Source organism: Vombatus ursinus, unplaced genomic scaffold (genome assembly GCF_900497805.2).
Source record: "Vombatus ursinus unplaced genomic scaffold, bare-nosed wombat genome assembly UNPS02014791.1, whole genome shotgun sequence".
Lineage (NCBI taxonomy): Eukaryota > Metazoa > Chordata > Mammalia > Diprotodontia > Vombatidae > Vombatus > Vombatus ursinus.
The window spans coordinates 72338544-72361363 of NW_020954569.1; the positions used below are offsets into that span (position 1 = coordinate 72338544).

The 22820-nt window shown below is 36.8% G+C and overlaps 1 protein-coding gene across 1 annotated transcript in view; it reads left to right on the forward strand.

Annotated features, from left to right (window-relative positions):
* DCC (DCC netrin 1 receptor) overlaps positions 1–22820 on the forward strand; it is a gene marked incomplete at its 5' end in the record, with an annotated part of 954021 nt that overhangs the window by 813315 nt on the left and 117886 nt on the right. Inside the window, one exon of the mRNA XM_027869065.1 lies at positions 8658–8690. Coding sequence (XP_027724866.1) covers positions 8658–8690 — 33 coding nt within the window. The remainder of the gene's footprint in view (positions 1–8657; positions 8691–22820) is intronic.

A 22820-nucleotide genomic window follows, 5' to 3' on the forward strand; every position in this document is an offset into this window, starting at 1 on the left:
TTTCTTCAATGGCATTACCAAACTGGTAGAGCAGGGAAATGCTGTAAACATGGTTTACATAGATTTTAATAAACATTTGACAAAATATTTCATGCTATTCTTATGGAACACCTGGGAAAATATGTGATAGTACAATTAAGGGATTTAAAACTGGTTGCATGCCTGAACCCAAGGTGTAATCATTAGTAGTTTGATGTCATATTGGAAAGAAGCGTCCAGTGGAGTCCCGTGAGTCAGTCGGTCAGCTAAAATTTATTAAGTTCCTAGTATGTGCCAGACACTGTGCTAAGTGCTAAGAATACAAAGAAAGGCCAAAAAAAAAAAAGTCATCCCTCCTCTCAAGGAGCTTACCATCTTATAAGGGAAACAATATGCAAACAACTATGTAAAAACAGGAGAGATATAGATAAATAGCTATATCTATCAATAGATATTTTATCTATACAGTACACATACACACACACACATGCCCACACACACACGCCCACGCACACGCACACAGAAATAAAATGTTTTAGAGGAAGACACTCAGATTAAGGAGGACCAAAAAAGTCTTCTTGCAGAAGACAAGACTTTAGCTGAGATTTGAAGGAAGCCAGTGAAGTTTGGAAGCAGAGATGAGGAAGAATAAAGTCCCAGGCATGAGGGACAGCTAGTGAAAACTTTTGGAGTAGGGAGATGAGTGTTATGTGCAAGAAATAGCAACAAGGCCAATGTTATCAAGTCACAGATTATTTGGAGGAGACTAAGGAGTAAGAAGACTGGAAAGGTAGGAAGGAGCCAGATTGTGAAAGGGGAGCCACCAAATTTTGTGTGAGGCAAGAAGTGATATGATCAGACCTAACCTTAAGAAAGATCACTCTGACAGCTAAATGGGTGATGGACTGGAGTGGGGAAAGACTTGAGGCAACTGTTAGGCTATGGTAATTTTTGAGATATGAGGTAAAGGGGGCCTACACCAGGATGGTTGCAGGAAAGAATGGAGCATATTTGAGAGTAATTATGAAAGTAGAAATGACAGAACTTGACCCCTGATCGGCCCTAGGCTGTTTTACATTTTTGCCAACAGCTTGGAAAAGGCATAGATGGTATGCTTATCACATCTGAAGATGCCACAGAGTTTGAAAGGATAACTAACATACTAGATGACAAAGTCAGTATTCAAAAAGATCTTTATGAGGTAAAAATATTAGGCTAAATCTAATAAGATGCAATTTAATGTTTATAATTATATACTCCAACATGGGTTCAAAAAATACCATTTCAGAAAAATAATAAGAAGAAGGCATGGCCAGGTCTTTTCAAGCAAAATCATATGAGCATTTTAATAGATTGCAAGCTCAATATTCATCAATAGTGTGGTATGGCAGCTAAGAAAATGCATGCAATCTTTAGGCTTTAGTGAGAAACATAGAATCCAAGCGGGGAGGCACTAGACCTGATGAACTCTGCCTTAGAGAGGTCACATCAGGGGAATTTGTGTTCAGTCCAGGGTGCCATATTTTAGGAAAGATGTTGATAAGCTAGAGAGTTTAAGCACATGTTAACTATGGGCACACATAAAAAGTAAGCTGAGATGGGTATGCTGGTATTGTCTGAAGCAAGCAACTACCTCCAGTTCTTCTCCTAAGCCTTTTAAATAATACATTGCAGAATTTGCTAAGAACTAAAGTCAGATTCATTGGCTTATAATTTATAATCTCTATGACCTTTTTTTTTTCTGTTGAACATCAGTATTATCACTGTTGACTTGTACCTGATAAATGACATAAAATATATCATCATGAACAAATGATATTAAAGATCTAGTCAAAAACTTCACTTAGGGGAGAAGTAATGTTAATATCTGCCCCAACGTGTGGCATAGTCTCTAGAATTTAGGCTGACCAGTGTCCAGAGGAAGGCAGTCAACAAGGGGGTTGGGGAGATTTAATTCATGTCATATGGAAAATAGTAAAAGAATTGGGGATATTTAGCTTGGAAAAGAGAAGACTTGCAGAAGGGAGGAGACTGATAATTTTAAATATTTGAAGGGTTATAAGATGAAAGGATAAACTTTTTCTTTGATTCCAGAAGGGAAGGACCAGAAACTTCCTCATAATTAGAGCTCTCCAAAAGTACATTGAGATATTTCAAAAGGTAGTGGGCTACCCTTGTCAGGAGGAATACCAGCAAAGGCTGGAAGCTCACTTTTCATATCTCTTGATGAGAAGATTCTTGTCCAGGCCCAATGCCATGTACTCCATGGTCTTTGGAGTCCTTTCCTACTATCAGATCCCAGAGTTCTATGGCACTATGGTATAGCTTACTTATACCTACCATGTATCTTTTCACTGTCCTTTGGGTCACTACATTTATGATTCTCCTGAGAATAGTAGTGTAGTAGGATTCTTGTGACATAACAGCTGCATTTCTCAAGGACACAAAATGAGAATTAAATTTTGTGGTCTGCCCTAAGAAATTGCTAACCGAGTGGCTTGGAGGCAGAGCCAATATGGTGGAGGGAAAGCAGTGACTGTCTTGAGCTCTCTCCCAAAGCCCTCCAAATACCTATAAAAAATGGGTCTAAACAAATTCTAAAGCAGCAGAACCCACAAAAATACAGAGCGAAACAAATTTCCAGCCAAAGACAGCCTGGATGGTTGATCAGAAAGGTATATTGTACCGGGCGGGGAGAGGAGCGCAGTTTGGCATGGGCATGCAGGGCACAGCGACCCTGGAGCAGGCCTCAGAAAACTGAATTGTGGGCAGCTGTGGTGGTTTCCAGACTTCTCAACCCCTGAATTCCAAAGACAACTTAGAAAGTCAGTGGGAAAAGTCTGTGACTGTGGTGAGAGAGGAGCTAGGTCTCAGCCACAAGTCTCGAGCACAGCCCAGGCCGCGGCTTTTTCCTGAGCTTCCTGCCCACAGATTGAGGGGGAATCCAGTGGCTGATCAGAGGGGAATTGCAGGAATCTCTTTGCCAGGTCTAAGGCAGGAATCTCTTGCTTTACCGGTGCTTGGATCTGGGTCACAGATCTGAGGGGTAGTCCTGGGGTGAGGAGGAACACTTGTGCGGTGGAGCTTGTTGTGGTGGTAGAGAGAAAACACCTCACCCCTTATCATACCACCTTGGAAGAACTGAAAATTTACAGGTCCCTAGAAGTACCTCTGAAAACAGCTGTACAAACCCCCGAAGCTTGGGACAGTACACTCTTCACATTGGAAGCAGACTTTCACCTTAACAAAGAGTTTATAACTCAAGTAATTGGCTGGGATCATGAGCAAGCAGTGCAAAAAGAGTCAGAGTATATTATCTCACTTTGGTGACAAAGAAGATCAAAACATACAACCAGAAGAAGAAAACAAAGCCAAAGCTCCTACATCCAAACCCTCCAAGAAAAATATGAATCAGTCCCAGGCCTTGGAAGATCTCAAATGGGATTTTGAGAAGCAAGTAAGAGAAGTAGAGGAAAAGCTAAGAGTGATGCAAGAAAATCATGAAAAACAACTCAACAGTTTGCTAAAGGAGACCCAAAAAAATATTGAAGAAAATAACACCTTAAAAAATACCCTAACCCAAATGACAAAAAAGGTCCAAAAAGACAATGAGGAGAAGAATGCCCTAAAAAGTAAAATTGGCCAAATGGAAAAGGAAGTCCAGAAGCTTACTGAAGAAAATACTTCCTTCAAAATTAGAATAGAGCAATTGGAAACTAGTGACTTTATGAGAAATCAAGACACTGTAAAACAAATCCAAAAGAATGAAAAATTAGAAAACAATGTGAAATATCTCATTGGAAAAACAACTGACCTGGAAAATAGATCCAGGAGAGAGAACTTAAAAATTATTGGACTATCTGAAAGCCATGATTAAAAAAAAAAGCCTAGACATCTTCTTTCAAGACATTATCCAGGAAAACTGCCCTGATATTTTAGAACCAGAAGGCAAAATAGAAATTGAAAGAATCCACCAATCTCCTCCTGAAAGAGATCCCCAAAGGAAAACTCCTAGGAATATTGTAGCCAAATTCCAGAGTTCCCAGGTCAAGGAGAAAATATTGCAGGCAGCCAGAAAGAAACAATGCAAGTATTGTGGAAACACAATCAGGATAACACAAGATTTAGCTGCTTCTACATTAAGGGAACGAAGGGCATGGAATTTAATATTCCGGAGTGCAAAGGAGATAGGATTACAACCAAGAATCACCTGCCCAGCAAAACTGAGTATAATTTGTCAGGGGAAAAAAAATGGTCATTCAGTGAAATAGAGGACTTTCAAGCATTCTTGATGAAAAGACCAGGGTTGAATAGAAAATTTGATTTTCAAATACAAGACTTGAGTGGAACATGAGGAGGTAAACAGGAAAGAGAAAATCATAAGAGATTTATTAAGGTTGAACTGTTTACATTCCTGCATGGAAAGATGATATTTGTAACTCATGAGACCTTTGTCAGTATTAGGGTAGTTGGAGGGGAAAAATTATATGTATGTATATATAGATATAGATAGATAGAAGGCACAGGGTGAATTGAAAATGAAGGGGTCATATCTGTAGAATAAAATTAAGGGGTGAGAGAGGAATATACCAGGAGAAGGAAAAAGGGAGAGGTACAACAGGGTAAATTATGCCACAAAAAAAGAAAAAAACAGAAAAGAAATTGCTCTTACAGTGGAGAGGAAACAGGGGAAGGTGAGAGGGAATGAGTGAATCTTATTCTCATAGGATTTGACTTAAGGAGGGAATAACATATGCACTCAATTGGGTGTGGAAATCTGTCTTACCCTACAGGAAAATGGGGGGGGACAAGAGAGTAGGGGAATGATAGAGAGGAGGGCAGATTGGGAAAGGGAGTAATCAGAAGCAAATACTTCTGAGGAGGGACAGGGTCAAAAGAAAGAATAGAATAAATGGGAGGGGCGGGATAGTATTAAGGGAAATAGAGTTAGTTTTTCACAGCATGTCTACTATGGAAGTGTTTTGCATAACTGCACATATATAACCTATATTTAGTTGCTTGCCTTATCAATGAGGGTAGGTAGGCAGGGAGGAAGGGAGACAATTTTGAACCCAAAGTTTTAAAAACACATGTTTAAAAAAAATGTTTTCACATGCAACTGGGAAATAAGAAATACAGGAAATGAGGTACAGAAATCCATCCTGCCCTACAGGAAAATTGAAGGAGAAGGGGATAAGAGAAGGGGGGGGAGAGACAGACGGGAAAGCAGACTGGGGGAAGGGGTATTTAGAATGCATGCCATCTTGGGGTGGGGGGAGGGGTGAGATGGGGTGAAAATTTGGAACTCAAAATCTTGTGGAAGTAAATGTTGAAGACAAAAAAGTAAAAATTACCATGAAAAAAAAATTAGAATGGAGAAATTGGAAGCTAGTGGCTATATGAGAAATCAAGGCACTGTAAAACTAATCCAAAAGAATGAAAAAATAGAAGAGAATGTGAAATATCTCATTGGAAAAAACAACTGACCTGGAAAATAGATCCAAGAGAGAGAACTTAAAAATTATTGGACTATCTGAAAGCCATGGTAAAAAAAAAGAGCCTCGACATCGTCTTTCAAGAAATTATCAAGGAAAACTGCCCTGACATTTTAGAACCAGAGAGCAAAATAGAAATTGATCCCCAAAAGAAAACTCCTAGGAATATGTAGCCAAATTCCAGAATTCCCAGGTCAAGGAGAAAATATTGCAGGCAGCCAGAAAGAAACAATTCAAGTATTATGGAAACAGAATCAGGATAACACAAGGTTTAGCAGCTTCTACATTAAGGGTCTGGAGGTCATGGAGTATGATATTCTGGAGGGCAAAGAAGATAAGATTACAACCAAGAATCACCTACCCAGCAAAACTGAGTATAATCCTTCAGGGTAAAAATGGTCATTCAATGAAATAGGGGATTCAAGCATTCCTGAGGAAAAGACCAGAGCTGAATAGAAAATTTGACTTTCAAATACAAGACTCAAGTGAAACATGGAAGAGATAAACAGGAAAAAGAAATCATAAGAGACTTATTAAGGTTGAACTGTTTACATTCCTGCATGGAAAGATGATATTTGTAACTCATGAGTCCTTTGTTAGTATTAGGGTAGTGGGAGGGAAAAAATCATATGTATGTATATATAGATATAGATAGATAGAAGGCACAGGGTGAATTGAAAATGAAGGGGTCATATCTGTAGAATAAAATTAAGGGGTGAGAGAGGAATATACCAGGAGAAGGAGAAAGGGAGAGGTACAACAGGGTAAATTATGCCACAAAAAAAGAAAAAAACAGAAAAGAAATTGCTCTTACAGTGGAGAGGAAACAGGGGAAGGTGAGAGGGAATGAGTGAATCTTATTCTCATAGGATTTGACTTAAGGAGGGAATAACATATGCACTCAATTGGGTGTGGAAATCTGTCTTACCCTACAGGAAAATGGGGGGGGGACAAGAGAGTAGGGGAATGATAGAGAGGAGGGAAGATTGGGAAAGGGAGTAATCAGAAGCAAATACTTCTGAGGAGGGACAGGGTCAAAAGAAAGAATAGAATAAATGGGTGGGTGGGATAGTATTAAGGGAAATAGAGTTAGTTTTTCACAGCATGTCTACTATGGAAGTGTTTTGCATAACTGCACATATATAACCTATATTTAGTTGCTTGCCTTATCAATGAGGGTGGGTGGGGAGGGAGGAAGGAGAAAATTTGGAACCCAAAATTTTAAAAACACATGTTTAAAAAAAGTGTTTTCACATGCGACTGGGAAATAAGAAATACAGGAAATGAGGTACAGAAATCCATTCTGCCCTACAGGAAAATAGAAGGGGAAGGGAATAAGGGGGGGGAGAGATAGAAGGGAAGGCAGACTAGGGGAAGGGGTATTCAGAATGCATGCAATCTTGGGGTGGGGGGAGGGGCGAGATGGGGTGAAAATTTGGAACTCAAAATCTTGTGCAAGTAAATGTTGAAAACAAAAAAAAAATAAAAATTACCATAAAAAAAGGAAATTGCTAACCAATAAGGTGACACTTTCATATTTCACTGCACAAGGGGAAGTTGAATTTATCTCTCTTGAATGATGATCAGGAGAAATGAATAAGTGGTAGATAGCTTTATGATTTATCAAATAAAAGTGTATCTAATGAGTAAACTTCAGTTATAATACAAATCTAATTTTATGTATATCTTTAAAACTTTCTCTAAAGAGCTATTCAAAAAATTTTTCTTGTGATTCAATGGAAAGTACATTTTCCCACAAAATTCCCCACTGCTTTTACTATTTCTACATGTCATTGAAAAACTAATATAAAAGTGGTGGATTACCTAATTCTCAAATCTGTTCTCTTCTCGTGCAAACACATATATCCTATTAATTTGAAAGGAGCTTTTGTCCATCCATATTCCCTTGTCTGGTCTCCTTGTGACCAAGGACATTCATTGTGAGGTAGTTCTCTGGGGTGGAAATGAAGTAGGTGGAGCCTGAAAGTGTATTTTTTTCTGCATAAACATAACTAGCACATAGAACATAGCTTGAAAGCCAGAAGAGGTGTCAGAAGTCATGTCATCCAATCTTTTCATTTTATTATTGAGGAAACTAAGGCCCAAGGAGGTTCAGTGACTTGACCCTATGCTGCACTCCAGGATCAACCTAACAAATCCTTACAGACATGCCCTAAGCAACTAAATGAACTGGTGCAGGTATGCCAGACATCTAAAAGATAGCCTAGTGTCATTGAGGTAGCTCTCACTGTATGACATTAAAAGGATGAGGTAGGCCCTCATATACAATACTAACATTAGCTGACCAAAGTTCTACAGCATTCAATCTAATTCAATTAAATAAATATTTATAAATATATAATCTAGGCAAATATCTACTGGACCCTCAGGATACTCTATAAATATAGATGGTCCCTGCCCTCAAGAAACTCATGATCTGACAGAAAAAAAAAAAACTACATTGGTAGACAGGTACATATCAGGTGTCTAGAAATGTAATGTTGAGATTCTAATTTATATCTCCTGATAGTCTTAAATTTTGCTAACCAAAAAGCTACCCACTTTTTTTTTTGTTCAAGTAATGAAGTTTCCTAGATGATACTCATAAATGATCTAAGACTCTGACAGCTTAAAATGTGTTGCTGTCTCCACAGCTTCTAAAGTGTTATCAAACTTATTTTAGATTATCCTGTTCTTTTATGACATTATCAGGCATCATCATGAAAATGGGATAAACTTTTTGTAAAGAGCATTGACAATGCAAAATATCTGTCAGAGCGAACATTCTTTATGTCTATAATAATTATTTAGTGGTTGAGCTCTCCTTTTTTTTCCCCTACTTATTCTATCTTTAATTAAAATTTCAGCATAATTATTCTGAGATCATGTTGAGGGGAGGTATGAACACCATTAAGTTTCCTGTTGTAGAGGGGTGAATATTAGGTATTTTATAACAATTACAATGATTCTTTTTTTCAGAGACCTTTTCAAATGAAAACAGATAACTATTACCTTTAATTCAGGTTACTACATTTTCAGTGCAATGGGGCACTGGTTTTGATATGAAAACCTGCTAACAAAATTGTTGATTTGATATGTCAACTTCTCTGATTGGAGCTGTCAAAGTCTAATGATGTTGTCTTTTTTCTCTCTCTCTCTCTCTCTTTTTTAATTTTTTTGCAGTGGAACACCCTGACAAAATGGCTAATGACCAAGGTACAGTGGCCTCAATCTGTCACTTTCCCCTATTTGAATCAATGCTATATGTTTGAAATGATGTCAGATGTCACTTTGCATTCCACTTTTCACCTGGGCTATACACCTGATGAGGCAGACACTGGAGTGATAATTAATTTTGTTAATGAAGTTCTGCTCGGTTGAGGCTGCTGCTTTGATGGGGAAGATGTAAATTTTCTTGAGAGGAAATTGTTTTGTCTCTTTTCTGAAGGACCAATTAAAATGTCAAGCTTCTTTGTATGAAATAAATTTTTAGTCTCTGTCTGCACTTCTGAATAATTCACATTAAGTATAATTAAGCTCAGCATAATTTTCAAGCTGCTCTTGTACCCTTTCCTGAGCTATAGATTAAAGTTCTGTAGCCATGGCAGAAAACCATAAATCATTTTCCCTTATCCCCAATCAATGCCCTTTATTAAAAGAAAGCAAAGTGAAGTCAACCTTTTACCGGCTTTGGCATTACTAATTCTGACAGTAAGTTTTCCCATTCCTTGAATTGAAAGCCTCCTCTACTCTAAACACTTTATCATCTTTATACTCTTTTTGTCTAAAAAGTTGTGTAGAGAGGCAATATGATGTCTTTGAAATGATTCTACATAAAGGTAAATGAGAGTTATTTATCAACCTGGGAGCAGAACAGAGTTTGGTATTACTCTGATTTGTAGGCCATTTGGTAAATTGGGATTGGATCCTCTTTATATTAGCAATGAATGGTATTCAAAAAAGGATTGTTTATGTTTTGTACTTTTCAGGAAGCTTGGGTATTTCCAGGAGGGTAAGTTTATAAATAAATACCTGTCAGTACAGATCAACTTATTTAGTGTTCTTTAATTTAAACATAGTAGTGCCAGCAATTTTTCTGCTTTGAATATGCTTATTGAAAACAGAATTCATTTGTAGGCCTAATATCAAATTGAGTCCCATTAGGAAATTGGAAGAAGACATTTTTCCCAATCTTGCTTTTTGGGAAGAGCAAAGCTCCATCCTGGATATTTGGGGCTTTTTGAGCAATTGTTGTGAATCTATACACTTAAAAGTTTTTTGTAGGAAAATGTACAGTGTTGATTCCTCATGCAATACTTTTAAAGTAAGATGCAGAAAAAACAATTTTAAAGGGAAGAGAAATCAAGCCGTTAAAATATACAAAAGATAAATGAGATAGGGATTATTATCATTCCTCACACATGTTTTATTCTGGCTGCTTCTATTTAAAATTTCTCCACGGCTTCCATATCTATTAAATAGTAATGTTCCTGCAAAACACTAATAATTAGTGGTTATTGTGGTGATACCCATTCACTTGAGTGAATTAGACATAGTGCTACCCAAATCTGAGCTTCAAATAATTGATCAGGAGAAGTAAAAATAATGTTAAAATCCCAATTAAACATTTGCTTTTTTTCTTCTATTTCCTTGTCATCATCTAACATCCCTCCCCCACCTCCCTGCCAGAGTTGTGAGGCAGGTAGGGTGTGTGATTTAGAGTCATGAAGACCAGCATTCAAATTCCACCATAAATGTTTACTAGTTGTGTGACTGTGGGCAAATAACTTATTCTCTCTGTGCTTTTTCTTTCCTCTTTATCAAATGAGGAGGTTAGATTTGATAACTTCGAAAGTCCCTTCCAGATCTAATTATAAGATCCTATGATCCTACAGAATGATAATGTTCCCAGAAGCTGAAATTATAAACATATATGGAATGCCAGGTAGGCATGACATTGATTAGAGAAGAATGACAGACCACCTTTCTACCTTTCTATCATGAAATGCTCAGTGTTCTTATTTACCTAGTATTCTTGATTAGTTCTTACCTATTCCAGTGGTCTGCTCTTTAGGGCCAAGATAACCACCTATTGTGCTATGATTTCTAAATTGATTATGGATTCAGAAAGGCAACCACAGAGATCAGCCAGATTTGAGAACCATTATTGCCAATGTATTCTTATTACTCTATTAAAGAAAATACTTCTTTTATTTCCTCCATATGACTTAGAAAGGACCAGTACACATTATAACATCCTTGGTGCTTTATTTGAGCACTCCTGGGAACATAATTTGTCAAATTTGGGTATTCCAAATTTTAAATCAAACTCAAGTCATTCTGAAGATCCGTGGGGATCAATTGAATACAATTTGGTTATTCCAAAATGGATCTTTCAATTCTTACAAAGAAAGCACTTGATATTTCCTGACCATCAAGAAAATAAAAATATTTCTTTCAAAACATCAGTCTTCTGAGTGGATGCCAAAACAAATGAGAAAAGACCCAGATTAAGTATCCTCCCCTGTTTCCCATCCTGAAAAAAATGAATAAATAGAAAGAGGATATTGATCTGAATATTACAAGTCTTAATACATTCCAAAACCAAAAGGGTAGATTTTATTTTCCTCATTATTTGACTGATTTTCCCTACTTCCTCCCTGCCTCAGTCTGATAAGTTTGTGATAAGTGACTGAACCTCAGAAAAATATTCCCTCTGAGAAAATTTGGCACTATGGGTCAGAGTGAAACTCTCTTGATGAAACCCAAATAGATAATGCAGCAGAGCAATTTGAGTAGCAGAAGAAAAAAAAAATTCAGTTTTGATTGTTCTATGACGTGTCTTTGCAAGCAATCAAAAAATAACAATCAATCAATAGGTATTTTTTCTCTTAATTTTTTTTTAATTTTAGACAAATGCTAAAACTTAAATACATAAGAAAAGAAAAAGAAACATTATGAACTTAAATATAAAATAAGAATAAACCAAAAAATGTCATGTGCACAGCAGAATATAGGAGAGGATTCAAAATATATGACAATAACTTTTAATTTCAAGAAAGCCTATATGTTAAATACTGTGCATTATGTTGAAAGCTGTCCATCTTTTTCTTTACTTCCTTGTAGGTTGTCTTTTGTTCTCTGCCGTACACTTTTTACTTTGTTCTTCATCCCCCTCCCTCCCCACTACCCATCACCCCAAGGCTACAATTGAGCATTGGACATATTTATATATAGGTATTGATATATACATACACTTATACATATATACACGTATATATATACATATGTACATATATAAACGTATACTAAGAGATTCTACTCCTAATCTTTGTTTTTATGTTTGTTCAAATCTCTTTTTTTCCTATTTCTTTTAACTCCTCTACTTTACTTCTATCTGCTGCCTTACCCTTCTATGATTTAACCTACCCCTACTCCAGCGATCCCTCCCTTATCCTCCAGTTCCCCTATATCTACACCCCCTTCTATAGCCTCCTGTTAACCTATTCCCACACTCTCCCCTCTAGAGATCCCTCCTTTATCCTCTCCCCCCTCCTTATCCCCTTAGAATTTTCTTTCTTTCTAAATTTAGAAGTCTTTTATGCTCTTCTAAATGTATATGTATTTTCCCCTCTTAAACCCATTCCGGATCAGAGTAGGTTTCCAGAACTAATGCCCCCTCCTCCCCCACCTAATTCCTGGTATTGGTTCTTCCTCTTGTACCTCATTTGTTAGAGATAAATATTCTTTTAGCTGTATTTGAATGGTTTTACTTTTTGAAGTCATATCATAATCAGGTCTACCGGAAATCTTCCTTGTAAGTTACCTAATTACTAGTAACAATCAGATATAGGTTTTACATTTTTCATACATAAAAACTAACATTCTATTTTTATTTAGTCCCTAGTAATTGGACATTGGTATGTACCTTATGTTTGTCTTGGCTTTTGTATATTAAATCTTCTATTAAGTTCAAGGGGTTGGTTTGTTTTTAACAAAGAGCTGAGAGTCTGACAATTGATCAAATATCCATTTTTTTTTTCATTCAGAATTAGCTTAGCTTTGCTGGGTATATTTTCAGCTGAAAGCCCAGTTCTTTTGCTCTTCGATATATAGTGTTCCAAGACCTACTACCTTTTAGTGTCGCGGCTGCTAGGTGTTATGTGATTCTAACTGTGGTACTGCCGTATGTAAATTGTTTTTTTCTTGTTGCTTGTAATATTTTGTCCTGGATCTGGGGGTTTGGGGAATTTGACTATAATATTCCTGTGAATTTTCCTTGTAAGATTTCTTTCAGGTGGTGATTGGGAGATTTTTTTCTATTTCTACTTTCCCCTCTTGTTCTAATGCTTCAGGTCAATTTTCTTTAATTATTTCTTGTATTATTGTATCAAGAGTCTTTTTTTGATCAGAACTTTCAGGTAGTCCAATTATTCTTATGTTGTCTCTTTTTGATCTGTTCTATAAATCTGTTGTTTTTCTTATGAGATGTTTCACTTTCTCTTCTATTTTTTTCATTCTTCATTTTTTTTAATTTCTTCATTTCTTATAACTTCACTGACTTTGCCTAGCTCAATTCTGATTTTCAAGGAGTCATATTCTTCCTTAAAATTCTGGATCTCCTTTTCTAATTGGTTGATTTTCTTCTTGTTTTTCTTGCATTATTCTTATTTTTCTTTTTAGTTTTTCCTCAATCTCTGTCAGTTGATTTTTAAAGTCTTTTTTTTTAAGTTCTTCAATGAATTCTTTTGGGGCAGGTGACCATTTGGCATTGCTCTTTGGGGTAGAAGAGGGTTTCTTTTCTTCAGTATCCTCCTCTGAAGATAAATTCCAGTCTTCTTTATTCCCGTAATTGTTCTCTCTGGTTGGATGTTTTCTCCTTTGCTGTGCATTTTTTTGGGGGGGTAATAATTTAATTTTTTTTTTTAATCACCTCTAGTCCTGGGCCATGGAGTGGGGGGTGTGTCTACTCCTCTTAAGTTCTCCCTGACCTTGTACTCAAACCTGTTAGTGACTACTGCCAGCGGTGTCCCTGCCCCACTGCTTCTGCCCTCACCTGGCCTGTGCTGGTTCCTTCTCACCCCTCTGCTCTGCACAGCACAGCCGGGCCTGGCATTCTTTGTCAATGGAGTTTCTGTCAATCTTCCCAGCTCAGACACCCAACTCCCCTCACTGCCCTGGAGGTTAAAGTTCCTGTGACTGAGGCCAAGGTTCCCAACCCAGCTAACCCCAGGGCTTGCCATTTGTTGTTTAAAGCTGCCTGCCTCTTGTAGTTAAAGAGGCCCCTAGCCAGGGAGGTGTTTACTTTTCACAGGGACGAAATCCCATCTAGCACCTTTCTCCCAGTCTTCTCCAATTATCCCAGGAGGAGTCCTTTTTGCCCCTATTTTTTCTTGTTTTCACAGCTATATGTTCACCCAGAGGTGCTATTTTATCTCTTTTGTGGAGGAAAATCTTGAGAGCTTGAAATTTTCTGACCTACTCCACCATCTTCCCAGAATCCTCTCTCTCAATAGGTATTTATTAAACACCTACTATATACAAGGTGCTATGCTAAGTGCTGAGGATACAAAAAGAGGTAAAAAAGAGTCCCTGCCCTCAAAGAGCTTACAATCTAATGATCTATAAAACTAATCATTGTTGTTGTGTTGTTCAGTCGTTTCAATCACGTCTGAATCTTCATGAACACGTTTGGGGTTTTCTTGTCAAAGATGCTGGAGTGGTTTGCTATTTCCTCCTCCAGAAAACTAATAATTATAAAATCTAGTAATCTATAAAATTCATCAATCTATTAGTGCTGTTTTGAAGATATTAGGTAGTTTGTGTAAAGTCTCTTATAGCTGTCTGCAGTTTGCGTTAATGAGAGACTCTTTGGAAGTTTTACTTTTGGCCACATATTCCCAGCTTGTATCACTCACATCACTTTGAATTCTATTTTATTTCTTTATTTTTTTTATACAATGTCTTCTCTTTTTCCCTTATTCCCTTTCAACGTATATTCTCTAAATTCTAAAACACAAAAGGAAAGGATTATGGGAAGAAAAGAAGGAATGAGGGGAGGGAATGTTTAATATTGGGAAGTATCTTCAAACCTAGAAGCACTTGGATTTTAGGGTTGTGTATGGTAATAATGTCAAACTCAAATAGATATGGCTCCAAGCAGGCCTCATATTGACTTAGAAAACCACAAATTAGCATTACCTATGTTGTGTTGTGTTTTTATTGATTTATTGTTAAACATTTCCCAATTACATCTTAATCTGATTCTGGATGCTCTGGGGGGATTTACAGGCTAGCCAGCTAAAGCAGACTGCAAATTCGACACCTCTGGGTATAGTAGGGTATTATAGGAACATAAGCTTCAGAGGTAGAGGGAACGATAAAGAATGGATAGTCTGGGGGGGTGGGGGAGATGGGGAAATGAGGTGATTTCTCACTTCTTTGATTCTTTGAAATAAAGAGAATTATCTGTAAAGTGACCAAAATTTAAGATCTGCATAGAATCAATCAACCAATAAATGTTTCTTAAGTGCTTACTATGTGCTAAGAACTATAATTTAAGGAGAAATTAGAATAGGGCAGAAAGTTTCCTTAAAATTAATAGTTTAAAATAACAATTTCCATAGCCTTCACTATGGAAACAGTTCAGGTTCCCCTCAGACCAGAAGGGAGTTTGCTCTATCATTTTGACTAAAGAATGAGTTGCTAAAATTACAGTGTCTAGCACAAAGTCTGGAAATTTTAAACAAATAATTCAATAAGTCCAATCTCTAACCACACACACACACACACACACACACACACACAAATTCAGTTTCTCAGGTTTCCTTTTTGTAGAACAATAACATCTTTGATTTAATAATAAATGTGTTACACTTTAAATCCACATGCCATAGAGGGTAGGAAAGACAGAATAGTTTAGAGACTAAGACTTTGAATTATGTATCTCAGGAAGCTTCATGTGCTACATCAGCTCAGAAAAACTTGGAGAAGCCAATTACACAGTGCAATGCTAAGTAATCATTTTTTTTAATAACTACATGGCACTAACTTCAATAACCACAAGGTCCATGGCAACTTAGTAAAGGTCTTCTTCTTCCTCTTCCAACTGTTATCCCACCAATCCTCACAACCACCATACTTTAATAGTATTTTGTAACTTCTATCTCTTTTTATCCACACTCAGACCAAGCCATGGTTTCTGCAAGGGAGGTTTACCCAGCATGTAGTGAAAGCAAGTCTGTATACCTCATTGACTTCTGGGACCTTGGCAGTGACATTCAGCATTATGTAGTTGATTCCCTCATCCACCTCTGTGACCATCTTGTGGTTAAGGCAGAGTACCTCTTGTTCTCCTGATTGATACATGAAATTGGAACATGAATATATACATGATGTCCCAAAAGTTTTAATGCAATTTTAACTTATTGAAGCTTAAAAATATGTTAAAACTTTGTGGACACCTTGTATATTTGTGATATTTTCCCTACTGTGATATTTTCCCAATAAGCATGAATGTTACCCTGACATATAATACAGCCTTCATAAGCTCCACAGAAAGCCCATTTACATTTTAAAAGCAAGTTCCCTTAAACTCAATGGAGTGAATTACAATCTGGGAATTAACAATTTATCTGCACAAAGTGAATTAATGCTACCAGACTATTGTTAATAAACTGAAAGAGATCATTTTTATAATAATAACAATATCTTACATTTCAATAGTACTTCATACTTGATAATTTTTCTAAACAACTGAGCCTAGCAAAGATGGAAATAAGACCAGATATCAGGGGTTGACAACACTGTCTTACAAACACAGTGTCAAGCACCCTAAAGCTCAGAATGAACAAAGGCTGCTGAACTTGGGACAACAGAAAGGATTTGTTTATTTTTTTTGTTTGTTTTATTTTTAAGCAATATTTGAGGAAAAAGGAGGATCAAGGGAAGGATAAAATGGCTGCTCATGTAGATGGGATGATGTTAATGGAAGACAGAGAGACAACATCTACTCAATCCATTTTCTTTCCTATTTTCTTTACTGAGGGGAATAATCTTTGGATTGAAAGAGAAAGAACAAAAAATCGTGGTAATAGTAATTTGAAATTTCAGATAAGTTGAGAGATAATAAGATACCATCTAACTGTCCTAGATAAGGCAAGATTATCAGGTCCAACTGAACAAAATTCCATAATACCAAAAGGAATGGAGAAAAATTATGGAGAAATAGAAGTACCACAGATTGAGAGAGGTGAACGTTAAAAGGAGTAGGTGGGGAGGAAGAGGTAGAAGGGATAAAGGGGGAATAGTAAGGGGGGGCCAGGGAAAAGGAGAAGAAGAAAAAGGAAGATAAGTCAGCAAGCTGTAAGCCAGTCAACTTAATGTGATTCAATCAGAGTTTATAAGAGATCCCGGAAGTCCAGACTGGATACTTAGGATTTCTTTCTGTTATGAAGGCTCATGTATAACCCTGGAAATTATAATACTCAACATAAGTATGTTCATGAGATAATTTTTAATATTAAAAAAGGAACAGTAAGAATTAAAAGCCACTGATTAGAAAGCCAAGGAGAATTAAGAGAAAGGCAAAATTATAGCTAGTTTAAAAGAGTAACTGAACACCCAAAACTTAGTTCAGCATCTTAATTTGTTTCTCAGGCAAGTTTGAGAGAACCCAACATATTCTCATCTTCTGAAGGCTTAATAATAAATGATTGAATGAATAAGAGTGAAAATAGGGAGAGTGAAAGGAAGGCAGGAAGGAAGGCATATTGACTTGGAGTGACATTGAAATTCCTGAAAATATCATCTTGATAATCACATTATTTGCCCTGCATAGGTCAAAAGCTTCCCCCCCCCCAGTTTTTTCCTTCTATTTTGATGCCATCTTTGTACCACACATCCGCAACTTCAGAGGCCTGTAACAGAAATATTCATTAAAAATAATTCATTAAAAAAGGATTTACTCAAGCAAGCAAGAAACAAAAAAAAAAAAAGAAAAAGAAAAAAAGAAAAATGGAATCAAACTTGGATATACCAAGATATTCCAAGAGCCATGGAATTGCTTTCTATTCTCAGCCTGCCAAATAGATTCTTCAGTATTGTGTTACTAATATCAGATATCTATATATTTGAGCTTATTAGCTATGAAATACCAGAAGTTGTTTTAGACTATCTCTTTATGCATTTCAAATAACAGTTCATCAGTTTTGCACGACTTGGGTACTAGGAAACTATGGAATTAACTACATGGACTCTGGGGTCTTCCTTTAGCCCTATGACCATAGGATTCTATGCCAATTTCATTATACAAAGTAAAGCTGTATTTCCATCTCCAAAGCTATCTCTCTGAAATCTTATTGTGTTTGTTTTTCATTTAATAAATGTTTTCAATGAAATCTGCTAAAAGAAATTATTCTAGGACTTAGTTGCTGTCACATGCTAATGATTTGGGGGTGAAAAGATACATCATGTGTGTTACCTGGCTTGTCCCCAATTAGATTTATGAAGCTGTCTGGATTTGGAAATGTTAACACTAGCTGGATGTTAGGCTAACTTCATTTGTATATTAATCACTTTCCATCTTGGCCTTGAAATGTATTCACTAAAGTTTAGGATGTTCTGATAAACATTAAGATACTTGACTCACAAGAAGTGTTTCAAATCATTTTTCTATTACTAAGGTACAAGCATGCTGTTTGTGTAATGTAATTTATTATTGTGGATTATTTATGAGTATACTTTCAAATTCTGTAGGCATGGAAACAAAACCCTAATTTTATATGCTTTGAAAATATGAGCCGACTACCCAGATATACACATATATAGACGTATATATGTATTTGTATACAAATGTAATCACATTAATATGTAGAAGGTTGACCAGGACAATTCCCTCATTAACTTGAGGTGGTAAACATTTATTTAGAACTTTGACTATATCTCCTGTGAAAGATATGGACATAACCACTTATGTCTTCTTAACTCATAGAACAAGTAAGGGTGAAGTGACTGGCTTGACCCTTGTCAAATGGACAGAGTTGGGAGGAGTCACCCTTTTGTGCTGCCCTATAAAGAGAAGTCTTCACCAGCATAACTCTTTTTTCTTCTCTCTCTTTTCTTTTTTTCCAGTCGGATATTGAGAAAGTGACAAAACTCAGAGTGGGTTCTCTGTAATATGAGAAGGCTCTCCATTGTGGAATCACTAATACTAATAATAGCTACCATTTATATAATACTTTACTATTTGCGATGCATTTTACATGTATTATCTCATAACAGTCCTGTGAGTTTGGTGTGATTATTATCCCCATTTTACAGATGAGGGAGCTGAGGCTGAGAAATGTTAAATGATTTCCCAGGGGCTATGCCAATGTCTGAGGCAAGATTCAATCACAGGTCTTCCTTCCTAACTCCAAGTCTGGCATGCTATCTACTGTGCAACCTAGTTTCCTCAATGTCTACCCTGGGACAGAAGCATGCAGAAGTCACATCTGTCCTTGAACACATGACCTAAGAATAGGATGCCAACTTCCTGGCCCCAAATATAGAGAGGTAAAAGAAATGGCAACAAGAGAGAAGGAAACCATAATATCTGGAAGGCAAGAGTAGGAATATCAAGAATTCTTGAACCCAGCCTCCTAGATAGAAAGGACTTTTCAATTGATGTGATTTGGAATCCAACTTTCTGTGAAATGGGTTTTCCTTGGCAGCAACAGACTAAGTCCTGCCTTGCTAGCAACCCCAAGTTGAGATTTCTGGGACCCAGACTTCTGGGATGGGAAGGAGAATTCTTGAACAACTACTGCCCTTTGGGGAAAGATGAGGATACCTAGAATCTGGTCTTCTAGTGAGTGACAGAAAGTTCCTGGATAGCAACAGCCTCATAGGAAAAGAGGATCCATGTGTGGCTTTGAATGCTAGAGAATAGCAGGGGAGTCTACACTATGCTATGGAAGAGGGAGGGATTTTATTTTGCCCTCTGTTTTTAAAATGAGTTATTTGGACTATGTCGATCTAATTGAAGGGAAGTTATCTCTGTAGCTACCCTGGGTATATACAAGCTCTTGGTTTATTACTATGTGGCTAGATGCACGTATGGATCTCTTTGCTGGAAAGGGAAGAGGATTGGATTGTTTATAAAGGTAACTAACTGTGAGTGATTTGTGTTTTCCAAATATTCTATCTTGTCAGAATACAAGTTGTCTTCTACTTGATTTGAATTGTTGCTTTGATTGCTTGTACAGGAAATAGGGAACCTTTTTTTTTTCTCTACAACTGTATAAATCTAGATATTGATGGAACAACTAGGTGGTGCAGCGGATAGAGTGTTGGGCCTAGAGTCAAGAAGACTAATCTTTCTGAGTTCAAATCTAGCCTTAGATATATAGTATCTGTGTGACCCTGGGAAAGTCACGTAAGCCTGTTTGCCTCACTTTCCTCATCTGTAAATTGAGCTGGAGAGGGAAATAGCATCTGATTTTTGCTGAGAAAACCCCAAATGGAGTCATGGACAGTTGGACACAACTGAAAAAAAAAAAGACTGAATAGATCTAGATATAAGCTATATTTGAACCACATTTGGCAATTTCCCATAGAAATTCTGGGTGGGGGTAAAACCAGCCAAAGCATGGTTTTGTTTTGTGGGGTGGGGTGGATTTATGTTTTAATTAATAGTTCCTCATAGAATCAAACTCCAGCCATACAAACCCAGGTCTTAGTATCCTGAGCCACAGCTATAGATATATAATATCCCTAAATCATTAAAGGATCTATTCACCAAAATGCCAATCTCATAAAATCCCATAATTTGAAGAGAGAAGAGACCTTTTAGGTCATCAAAAGTGTCCTACTGCCACTGCCTGATTATTCTCTTGAATATAAATGCTGGCATTTTCTGAATAGTAGATCTACCTTTAATGCTTTTGAGTGGCTTGAAATTAAATCTCAGTTCCCTCCTGATGTGTTTCTATTATACTCTGAAATAGAAAATTAATGAATTTTGGTGACTCTTAATCCCCTTCTCTAAAGCCACAGTTGGTTTTGTCCTCAAATTGTTCCTTCCAAGATGGTTTGTCCTCCTGTTTACTTGAACTGGCCATTCCTACATAGCAATTTAAAATGTTATTTTCTCATTCTACTCTATGTATTTATAAATTCAGAGAAGCATATAGTTCTAAGGGACCTCAAGAGGCAACAGAGCATATTCCTTTTTCCAGTCAATGTTATTAGATTTCTAGTTACTGTTTTCTGCACACATTTGAAGAGCAGGTCAAATTGGGGCTATGTCATTGGACAGTAGAGTAGGACCTAGACCACCCAAGTGAGTACAACACATTTTATTAATGCAGCATCACATAAATTTGGTTTCATCCTAATGCTGTACATAATGCATAAAATCTGTGGGTGACTAAAAAAACTAGAAAAATGCCAACATTGCTAAAACATTCATAATTTTTACCTGTCCTTAGCTTTTGTTGGTCCTAATAGAAAGCATATGAGGGAACCCTAGAGAAGAGAGAAAATTTTAAAACCACTTCTATGCAGCTCAAATTTCCACTGCTGTACATTCATTTCCGTTTTAGTGACCAATTCTGATTGTCACTATCTTATGGTTGGCAGTTCCAAAGCCCATAGTAACCATCTCTACGTGTGGTAGAAATAACAATTTCTATGACCAAAATCAAGGCCTGGAGATTTCCATGACTGTCATGATGGAGAGTGTGCTACAGTTGACAGTGTACTAGACTTGGATAGAGGAAAACTGAAGGTTCAAATCCCTCCTCTGACACTTATTGGATATTTTACTACGGACAAGTCATTTAGCCTCTCTGGCGTCAATGTGCTCATGTACAAATGCTTTTAAATACTCTAATGGATCCATTGCATAAATGACATATCATTTCCTTCTATCAGTTCCCTCTATTCATATAGATTCCAACCCATCCTTTCCTGTCCATTGTGAAGGTATCTTGTCAAAGTCTTCTCATCAGAGGTTGTCATTTGTATTTGTTCAATCATTTCAGTCATGATATGTAGGAATGATCAGTTCAAGTAAACAGGAGGACAAACCATCTTGAATAGAACAATTCGAGGACTCTTTGTGATCTCATTTGAGGTTTTCTTGGCAAAGATAACTACAGTATTTTGGTATTTCCTTCTCCAGATCATTTTACAGATGAGGAAACTGAGGCAAACATGGTTAAGTGACTTGCCCAGGGTCACACAGCTAGTAAGTGTCTGAGGCCAGATTTGAACTCTGGTCTTCCTGACTCCAGGCCCAGGACTCTGTCCACTGACACCAAATGTTCTGGGGGCTGTTTTTCATTTCTCTTTACTTCCTGGGGATAGTAGTAAAGCGCGTGCATATGTTCTCCACAAATTATGTATTGCTTATTGACACATATTGACTTTTAAAATCACAAATTAACATTCTGTTGTATTGTATTTTTATTTCATAAAACATTTCCCAATTACATTTCAGTCTGGTTCAAGTGTTTAGGAAAGCCCCAGGTGCCCTGAGTTTAACATCTCTGCACTAGAATAGAATACTAGACTTGGAAGGAAGGACTGAGTTTGAATCAAGCAAATCACTTAACATCTTGACCTTTCGTCCGAAAGAGATACTTTATATAAAGCACTTTGCCCACCCATATAAATGTTAGCTGTTATTATTATGACCAACCTATCTTCTTTTTCAATCACATATTTGATGACATTCTTTACTGCTGTTCTTCTTTGCTTATTTGTCCTATGATACAGTCAGCTCACATCTACCATGTATGTCGTGTGTCCTCTGAGTGATACTCATTGTTAATTCTCCAATCTAGTGTCTTATGACTCATAGCCATACAATTATACCCATAGTCTATTAGTATTAAAAAAAAAAGTTGGGCTTTTATTTCAGAGAGAATATTGTAAAAATGGAGATTTTTCCAATACCCACAGTTCCTGCCTTATAAGCTTGTTTTGAAGCTCTCCATGTCTTTTTTCAATTCATTAATAAATAATATTCATTGGCACAAGAGCAAGCAGAGATCCTTGGAGAACTTCATGGAAGGCCTCCTTCCAAATCAATATTGAACCATTTGTAACTTTTCTTTGAGATCAGCCATTCCAACTATATCAAATTGTATTATCATCTATCTTTTCCTCAAGAATAGTATGAGATATTTGATTGAAACCACGGTAAAGTATTAAAAGCATTACCCTGATTTATCATTTAAGTGACATTGTCAAAAAAGAAAATGAGGTTAGTGTGGCAGAACTTGTTCCTGAGGAAGCCTTGTAACTATTGTTTCTTTCTTTCTTTCTTTCTTTCTTTCTTTCTTTCTTTCTTTCTTTCTT